The sequence below is a fragment of the Mus pahari genome, chromosome 14 (genome assembly GCF_900095145.1).
Source record: "Mus pahari chromosome 14, PAHARI_EIJ_v1.1, whole genome shotgun sequence".
Lineage (NCBI taxonomy): Eukaryota > Metazoa > Chordata > Mammalia > Rodentia > Muridae > Mus > Mus pahari.
The window spans coordinates 82,297,531-82,307,554 of record NC_034603.1 but is presented as its reverse complement, the minus strand read 5'-3'; the positions used below and the strand labels follow the sequence as shown (position 1 = coordinate 82,307,554).

The 10,024-nt window shown below is 47.0% G+C and overlaps 2 protein-coding genes across 4 annotated transcripts in view; one reads left to right on the top strand and one right to left on the bottom strand.

Annotated features, from left to right (window-relative positions):
* Rab37 (RAB37, member RAS oncogene family) overlaps positions 1–10,024 on the bottom strand; it is a 69,883-nt gene that overhangs the window by 20,036 nt on the left and 39,823 nt on the right. The window lies entirely within an intron of this gene.
* Cd300lf (CD300 molecule like family member f) overlaps positions 6,782–10,024 on the top strand; it is a 17,363-nt gene continuing 14,120 nt past the window's right edge. For all 3 annotated transcript variants that reach the window (XM_021212820.1, XM_021212819.1, XM_021212821.1), the window contains exon 1: positions 6,782–6,824. In XM_021212820.1, coding sequence (XP_021068479.1) covers positions 6,782–6,824 — 43 coding nt within the window. The remainder of the gene's footprint in view (positions 6,825–10,024) is intronic.

Below are 10,024 nucleotides of genomic sequence, written 5' to 3'. Positions count from 1 at the left end.
AAGAAGAAGAAGAAGAAGAAGAAGAAGAAGAAGAAGAAGAAGAAGAAGAAGAAGAAGAGAAGAAAGAGAAGAGAAGAGAAGAGAAGAGAAGAGAAGAAAAGAAAAGAAAAAAGAGAAGAGAGAGGATCAGCCTGCCATCACTGATTTGAGCATTACATTTGGTTTCATCTTCCTGGATGTCAAGACAAAATGGGGAACCAGATATTTTTCAGTGGTATTTGTATGACAAAGTCTCTCTGACCAGTGACCCTTCTCTCCAGACATGTGCCAGTGAGTCACCCTTAGTGACAATGTGAGCAACAGCCTTTTTGCTCGAAGCAAAGCTTATTTATTTATTTATTTATTTATTTATTTATTTATTTATTTATTATATATAGCTCCTGTGGGGCAGACCTTTCTTTTTTTTAAAAAAAGATTTATTTATTTATTTATTATATGTAAGTACACTGTAGCTGTCTTCAGACACACCAGAAGAGGGCGTCAGATCTCATTACGGATGGTTGTGAGCCACCATGTGTTTGCTGGGAATTGAACTCAGGACCTTTGGAAGAGCAGTCAGTGCTCTTAACCACTGAGCCATCTCACCAGTCCCCGGGGCAGACCTTTCCAACATTGAATGGAAATGGACCCCATCACCCAGAGGCAACATTTAGAGACTAGGTGAGTGGAGGGTCCTCTTGGCCCCTAATGTGGCTTCGAATGATCTCCTTAACCAGACAAGAAATTCAGACGCCATCAAGATCAAATTCACCGGGGGCCAGGGATGTGGCTCAGTGGTGAGTGCTTGCCTGCCTGCCGTGCAGGAAGCTCTTATCTCAGTGTCCAGCCCTGCACAGCAGGAGGGTGAGACGTTAAAAGTCATCCTCATCTGCATAGTGAGATCAAGGCCAGCCTGGGCTACATCAGAATTGTTAACAAACAGACACCCAAGAAAAACAGGCAAACCAAAATCAGCAGCGCACCTAGCTAGGTCCGGTGGTAAACCCATAATCTCAGTGTGTGGGAGGCAAAACCACAGAGCTAAGGAGTTCAGAGTTATCCCAGGCTACATATCAAGGTCAAGGCCAGCCTGTGCTGTATGATACTCTGTTCCAGCAAAACAGAACATAAACAAACCCAGAAACAAACAAATCCCAGATGTTCAGATATCCTAGTGTTCCTGAGCCATTTGAAACAAAGACAATTGAGAGAAAAATATTGTAAGACACGACAGACAAAAAGTTAGCATTCTTCACGGCATCAATGGCTCTCAGAAAAAGAACACAATAGGAAAGTGAGCAAAGGTTGTGTGTAGGGTGTGTGTGTATGTGTGCGTGTGTGTGTATGTGTATGTGTGTGTGTAGGGTGTGTGTGTATGTGTGTGTATGTGTGTGTGTGTATGTGTGTATGTGTGTGTATGCGTGTGTGTGTGTGTGTGTGTGTGTGTGTGTGTATGTGTGTGTGTGTGTACATGGGAGGCAGACAGTGGTTCCAGTTTTTCAGCCCCTTTCACTTACAAAATTGCCTCTTGGGAATCTTGATTTGGTTCACATTTCCATACAGCTGACTTGTAGTCTGGTAATTTGTATGGTCCTCAACTGCATAATTAAAGGACTCTAAAAGCAAATCGGGTTTCCTTGGGGGTGGGGGGTGGGTTTTTATTTCAAAATTGTAGCATCTAGCCCTAGGCATGATTGTGCACACCTCTAATGTTAGCCGTCAGAAGGCTGAGGCAGGAGGATTGCAAGTTGGAGGCCAGTCTGAAGTCATGTAGTGAGTCAGAGGTTAAGCTGGACTGCTCAGTGACCCTGTCACACACACACACACACACACACACACACACACACACACACACACCTGCAGCCTCAGCTCCCAGCTGAGAATGTTCAGGCTTTGATGGCTTTCATTATTTTGGACTTTGGACAAACCAGAGCCCACAGTCATGTAAGCCGGTTTTTTTGGAACAAACAGCTGTATGAGGATCAATCCTTATTGTCAACCTGAACTGAGACATGCTAGTATTATTAAAGCACATGTTTGGGTTTGCCTGTGAGGAGATTTCCAAGGGGGATTAACTGAGCTCGGAAGACCCACCCTGAATGTGGGTGGCATGATCCCACAGATTAGACCCCAGGTGGAATGGAAGGGAACAGGGAGAAAGCTAGGTGGGTTCTGGTATTCCCCGTCTCTGCTTCCTGGATGGTCACGTTAAAATCGGTTACCTCTGCTCTGTGTTCCCACCACTTGATATTCTGCCCAAGCACATGGGACCAAGTGGCTATGGATTAAAGTCTACAAAACAAGGAGCCTAAGTAATTCCTTTTTTTTCTTAAGGATTTCCCCCTTCCTGCCTTCTTCTCTGTTTTCTAAAATGAGTGTGTTACTTTAGTAAGTTAGATAAATGTATAATTTTGAAGTATGTATGTATGTATGTATGTATGTCTTTTGAAACAGGATTTCTTTGTGTAGCCTTGGCTATCCTGGAACTCATTCTATAGATCAGGTTGGCCTCAAACTAAGAGATCCACCTGCCTCTGTCTTCTGAGTGCTGGAGTTAAGGGTGTGCATCACCACCACCTGGCTTTCTTTTTAGTTACATGTATATGTGTGTCTGCTTGTAGGTATGTGGGCATGTGTGCACTTGCATGTGGAAACCAGAAGAGGGCATTAAATCTCTTGGAGTTGCAGCTGGTTGTTAGCCACACAAAGTGGGTGCTGGGAACCAAATTCAGGCAGTCTGTGGTCTTAACCTTGAGCCATCTAGACAAATGTATTATTTTCATTCAAGAGCTGCGACTCCACAGCTCCACAGCTGACTGTGATCTGAACAGCATCAAGAAGACAGGGAGGTGGAACCTGGGGGAAGAAAGGCAGGAGGAGCCGTGGGCAAGTGCTGTGAGAGCCGGATAGGCGCACACAGAAGCCGTGGGCAAGTGCTTTGAGAGCCGGATAGGCACACACAGGAGCCGTGGGCAAGTGCTGTGAGAGCCGGATAGGCGCACACAGGAGCCGTGGGCAAGTGCTATGAGAGCCGGATAGGTGCACACAGGAGCCGTGGGCAAGTGCTGTGAGAGTCAGATAGGCGCATACAGGAGCCTGGGATAGCTACGTCCTTAGAGCAGACGGGCAGGTCTTGCTTCCAGGGGCTCGTAGCTTTTCTCTACCAGCACTATAATGCTACAGTGAACTGCTCCAAACTCAAGGGCACAACTGGAGTTAGCTCTTGGTCCGAATGGCCATTCTGCCCTCGGCTAGGCTCCCTGATATGACTGGGGTCTGCTGGCTGGTGACCAAGGCAGCTCAGCTCTGCTCCCTCTGTCTCCACTGTCCACCCAGCAGGCCAACGGGTTCCTGGCAGAAGCAGGAAGTGCAGGAGGAAATATGGGGGCACTAAGCTAGGGCCGGGGACCGGCACACTCCACTTCTGCTCTAGAAGGCAAAACAGGTCGCAAGTCTGTCTAGGTTCAAGGGGAAACAGACTCTCTTCAGAGAGAAAAACTCTGAGGTAAGAGGATGTGAAGTCAAGGGATGAGTCATCAGAGATCTACCTCCTTCACCCTGAGGCTGATGCAATCCCGGGACCCTTTGCAGAAAAAGATGATCAAGTTATGAATACTAAATTTGGCATGGGGTCTTGAAAGGAAGCCCCATCTAGCTATGGGTGTGATGATTCAGCTTCAGTGACTACAGGACAGAACTCTAGAAGCCCTACTAAGTGCAGCTGGGAATAGAAGCAGGAGGGCAGGGAGCCCTAGCCCAGGCAAGGTCAGGATTTTGGGGGAAAGTTCGAGAGAGCGTGACCGATAGTTGCTTCTCATTACTGTAAGACTTAATTATGCAGCACACACCTTTATTCCCAGCACTGCTGAGGCAGAGGCAGGCGGATCTCTGAGTTCGAGGCCAGCCTGGTCTACAGAGGGAGTTCCAGGTCAGTTAGGGCTACACAGAGAAACCCTGTCTCAAAAAAAAAAAAAAAAACAAAACCCAAAAAACTGAAACCAAAACATGACTTATTATTAAAATGTATGTGTGCACGTGCATGTATGTGTGTATGTGTGTGCATGTGCAGATGTGTGATTGCTATGTGCTTGTATGTGAAATCTGGAAGAGTACATTAGAGCCCTTGGAGGTGGGATACTAGATGGTTGTGAGCTGTCTGGCACGGATACTGGGAAGCAAACTTGGTTTTCTGGAAGAGCACTGCGCCCTTTTGAATATGGAACCACCCCTCTACCCTCGATTCTTTTATTTTGTATGTCTCTGTTTGTTTGTGTATGGGTAGTACATGTAAGTACAGGTGCCTATGAAGGCCAGAAGAGGGCCTTGGCTTCCCTCGAGTTGTAGTTACAGGTGAGCCAATGTAGGTGCTGGGAACTGAACCTGGGTCCCCTGCAAGAGCAGTTTGTGGTTTTAACTGCTTAGTTATCTCTCCAGTCTCAGCCTTTGGTTATTGATCTCCATAGTCTACTTTATTCCTTTTAAAGTTACATATGTTTACTTATTTATTTACCAGGAAATCCATATAGACTGCATACAGATGCATACAAACACATGTGCACATATACATACACATGGATGGACACATGTACACATAGCATTACTATCCCATACAGACAATACACGTGTATACACAGCTCTCTCCACAAATAATAATACGTACAATGTGTGTGTGTGTGCCTGTGTGTGTACGTGCACACACATTTTGGAAACATAGTGCTTTGGAGAAGGGAGAATCTTCAATGTTCTGCCCTGTAGGAACTCATGGCTCACCTGGAGCATACTATGTCGTTGAGACTGGCCTTGAATTCCTGATCCTCAGGTTTGCACCCCTACAGATGGCTTCAATGACCTGTTTCGCCAATGGGGACATGGAAGCCTGGGTGGGAGGTATAACTGAGTTATGCAGAAATCAATGACCCAGCCAGATCTGGGGCCTCCAATGGGTCTTCGAGGACACAGGACTCCTGAACATCCCAACTCTCTCAGAATCCACGGAGGGCCCCTGTTTATATATAACTCTCAGTGGCTTGAATAAGTCTGATGGAATAAGTTCCTGATTCATAGGGTGGCCCTCCATCTTGGGTGGGCCAGTTTGAGAGGACCAGGATCAGAGGATCTGGCCATAGGCTCCTGTCAGACAGCTCTGCATTTTTTTTTTTTTAAATTTTCCTACCTCTGCCCAAGAAAGGCGAAGTTGGTCCTAGACCCTCCATGAACATGTCCCCTTGGTTTTCAGGGTTCCCTCAGCCTGTTGGCCACTTCCCTGAAAGGCACTCTACATGTGCGGAGGAGGAGGAAGAGGACGACGCCTATCTTGGTGAACCCTGGGAAGAAACCTGTTTGATCAACAGTAGTGAGCGAAAACCCTTGTTGGCCTTCCTTTATGGCCTAGAAGTATGTAAAGTAGGTGGCCATCTCTGGCCAGATCCTGGAAAAGCTGTGGCTTATCAGCGGCTGGTGTTTTCCGTGTACACAGCCCTCCAACGTGCCTCCTTGTGTATGGTTAGCCTGGCCAGGGCTTGAGGGTGCCACCAAGCAAGGTGTCACAGGGTGTGTCTGTCTATAGCACCTACCCAAAGTGACCTTATCCTAAGGGCTTCCTGAAAAGGGGTGGGAGTGAGATGGAAGCCACAGTGTCAGGACGTGGGGTGACCACCAAGGCCACCAAGGCTGGCCTTCCTTCTTTTCTTATTTGGACAAGTGGTTACTGCAGGGAGGGTGTGGGAACGGGGGTAGAAGTCATGAATAGCAAGCTGGTTTTCTGCAGAGGGCAGTGGGGGGGGGTAGTCCTGGGATATTCACTAAATTTCTGGGAAATACAGATTAAGTCTATATCTATTACCTAGTAGTCTGGGGCTGATCAGTAAGAAGCGGTGGTGGCACACGCCTTTAATCCTAGCACTTGGGAGGCAGAGGCAGGTGGATTTCTGAGTTTGAGGCCAGCCTGGTCTACAGAGTGAGTTCCAGGACAGCCAGGGCTACACGGAGAAACCCTGTCTCGAAACAAACGAACAAAAACCAAACCAAACCAAAACAAAACAAAACAAAAGAGTGCTGTCAGAGCAGAGCCTTCTGGGTAATGTTAATCCCTGTTAATCCATTTATCCTGATTATATCTGAGCCCCTGTCTTGGTAAGTTTGTAACGGGTTGGGGTGCTGAGGCTCAGACTCAAGACCTTGCATATGTAGGCAAGAGCTCTGCCACTGAGCAATACTTCCTCCCCTCCTCTTAGACAGGTGTCACTATGTAGCCCAGGCTAGCCTTGACCTTACCACACAGCTCAGTTTCAAGGCAAACTTTCAATTCCCCGGTTTCTGCCTCTTAAATTCTTGAGTTACAGCTGTGCGTGCCACCCACGACGAGGCTGGCTTTTGACACCACTTCAGCTCCTTTGGCTTTCCCCGTCCCAGTCTCTGTTCTAGAGACTCTCTTCTGGCGCCCTTCAACCTATCGCAGCACTGGCCTTCTGGGCTCCAGCAACTCTTGCTCTAGCTGATGTGATCCAGAATCACCGAACCTGCATATTCAGAGTAGGAGCCCCAGTTCTCTTTCCAGAGAAGTCAGTCTGGTGCTGGAGGGGGGCGATGTTTCTCAAAGCCCTTTTCACAAGTCTGACTTCTTGCGTTACTCTTCTCTCACCCTATCTCCTTCCTCTTTTGGCTTTATTTGCCAGCGGGAAGTGGCTAAAGGAGGAAGTGCCCGAGTGAGAGTGAGGGAAACCAGAGGCCAAAGAGATGCAGGAGTGGAGCATGTAGTCTGTTCTCGCTGGCAGGCTCCACCAAGGTGACCCGGTGTGAGAAGATGCGTTTGTCATTGCTGGTCCCCTTTCTCTTCTGGATCTCAGGTGAGCATGCTCAGGCAACCAGAGGAAGTGGTCACCCAGCAAGGGGCCATCTGTCCACTACCCCATGGTTGTGGTGCCTTTGTGGTAGAAATATTGAGTTCTTAAGCCCTATCCTAGGCACAATTCGAGACTGCTTCTGCAGGACTGGTTGTATTTAAGACAGACACACTGATGGGCCCCACTGGTCTTTGAAAGACGGGGGAGCCCTGGTTGCTCAGGAGAATGTCTGATGAGGCAGGATTGTCATTGTGTGATTGTGTTACAGTAAGGGAGAGAAGGCTTTGGGGGAAGAAATGATTGTGGGAGCAGGTCGCCAAAGGGATAAAAAAAAATCTGCTATTCAGAACTGATGAAGGGGTGATTTGCGGCAACTGGGAGAGAAGACGCTATCAGAAGTGGCTGAGGACTGAAAAGTGAAAAGGGGGCAGGAGACAAGGCCAGAGATAGAGGGCTGACAGTACTTTCTTGTGTTCTGAGATGGGGGAGGTGCTCCATACGTAGCCAAGGCTGGCCCTCTAACTAGTGATCCTCCTGCCTCCGCATCTACCTCCAAAAATATTCACAACATGATTCGTAACAGTAGCAAAATTACGATTATGAAGTAGCAACAAAAATAATTTTATGGCGGGGGGGGGGGTCACCACAACATCAGGAACTTTGTTAAAGGGTCAAAGCATTAGGAAAGTGCATGCTGAGTTAGACCACAGAAGAGGGGGGGCTGGTTCTGGTGCTAGGATTATAGGCCGCGCCAGGACGCATGAATTAATGTAGCTGTAAGTGAATGGATACAGTTTTGATTTCAAAGAAAGAGAATTTACTCTTGAACACAATGATGTCCACCTTCAATCTCTCTTCATTTGGAAGACAGGGGTAGGTGACTCTCTGTGAGTTTAAGGGACAGCCCAGTCTACATAGCAAGTTCCAGGCTAGTCAGGCTGCAGGGTGAGACCATCTTAAAATAAATTGCACCAAATCATGAGTTCTTTGTGTCATTTTTCTCATGGGAGCATATCATGCACTTAGACAATCGTCTTCTCTCATCTTCTCCCCCATTTCTACTGCTCCCCTTCTTCTCCCTAAATGCCCTCTTCTACTTCCACGTTTGTTGGTTTGTTTTTTAAAACCTGGAGTTTGCGTAGGGGAGAAAGCATGCAATAGCTGTCCTTCCAAATCTGGTGTGTTCTCTTTAACAAGATGGCCTCCAGTTCAGTGTTTTTTTTCCTACAGGCATCATTGTGCATTTATGCGACATCTCCTTTATCCATTCGTCTGTCAATGGACTTTGATTCATGGCTCAGTTCCTGCGGCTACTGCCGTAGTATGAATGAGTATGCAGATACTCTCGAGGATGGTGGTTCTCACGACCCCTGCAACAAACCTCTATCTCCAATAATGTTTTCACTGAGATTCATAACAGTAGCAAAATTGCGAAGTAGCAATGAAAATGATGTTATTACTGGGGGGGAGGGGCGGTCACCATAACATGAGGGACTGTTTTAAAGGTTCGCGATGTTAGGAAGGTTGAGAACTGCCGCTCTAGGGCCTGCCGAGTTAGGCAGCTGAAGACGGGTTTCTTGCTTTGTATTCTGGCGGTTTCCACTGTGCCCCTAGGCTTCTCCTCTAGGCTTCAAGTATTTTGAGCAGGTGGCTTTCAGTTTCATACCCCTAGAGCAGACATTTCTCAAGACTCTAGAATCTTATAGGTAAGTGTGTGTATTCAGCTTTCGTATTTAGACATTGACATTTCAAAGGTGGGGGCTGAAGAGATGGCTCAGCGATTAAGGAGGCATGCTTTTTTTCTCCCCCCCCCCAGAGGACCCACGTTCAATTCCCACAACCACCTGTAACCCTAGCTCTGATGTCCCTTTTGGGCTTCATGGGAACGTGTAGTCAGGTGCACATGCCCATAAGTACATACTCATATTCATATACACATAAAAAAGAAAAGAAATTTGGGAATAGTAAGACAGACAGACAGAGAGAGAGAGAGAGAGAGAGAGAGAGAGAGAGAGAGAGAGAGAGAGAGAGAGAGAGTTAGTTCACTTGTGGCCTTATCAAATCTTCCCGGCTCTTCCCCATTCCTTTTCATCTTAGTGCTCTGCAACTTCATATTTTCTTAGTGCTCAGCCAAACCTGGGGGACAACCATCTCCAGTAACCTCCTCAACTTAGAATTAGAACCCTAAGTCCTCACACAGGGTGTACAAGGTGCTGGGCACCCGATTCTTTTCTGCCTAGCCTTCCTGGTCCTCTCTTGCTTTCTCGCCTGGTTCAGCTCCCTCCCCTCCCTGGCTTTGAACTCACTGGGTTTGCTTGGCCCCTTCACCCTGAATGCTCTTGCCTGTGTGGTCCCAGGCTCCTCACACCCCCCAGGTCTTCATTTCATCGATGACCTTAATTCAAACTGTCGTTCCTGCCAGGATCTGGCCAGCTCCACTCAGGAGGCATAGACAAAAGGAGTGAGGGTTCCAGATCATTCCCACCTACAGCATCCAAGGCATTAGTTATGTGAGACCCTGCCTCAAAAAGGAAACAAACACAAAAAACCAAACAAAAGCTTCCTTGTGCTCTGTCTCCCCCTGCCTGTGCCCTACTCCCTCACCTTAGTAGAACAGAAGCTTCTAGAAGGCAGAGAGGTTTGTTCCTAAAACCCCAGTGGGTACTAATTAGATAAACAACTGCTTGAATGAATGTACTCATTAGAGAGAATGTGGCTGTTTCTAACATTACTCTTCCCATTCTGGCTTTCTAGAACTGAACGATCAGGTTTACTTTTTATTTAAATATTTTATTTAGTATGTCTAACAATAAAGCACTGATGGAATGCTTATGTGTATCACACAGCCTTCAACCATGACAATAAAAAGTGATGAGCACTTAGCAAAAATAAAAAAATTATTTAGTGTGAGGTGTGTGTGTGTGTGTGTGTGTGTGTGTGTGAGAGAGAGAGAGAGAGAGAGAGAGAGAGAGAGAGAGAGAGAGAGAGTGCTCACATATGTTTGCCAGAGGAGGACAGAAGAGGGCGTTAGATCCCCTGCAGCCGGAGTTCCAGGCTGTTGTGAGCTGCCTGATGTGGGTGCTGAGAACTGAACTCAGGTCCTTTGCCAGAGCAACACATGCTCTTATTCTCCAAGCCATTTCTCCAGCTCCCGATTTTTACAATTAAACTGTAGAACTTGCACATTGTTTTTTTTTTTTTTT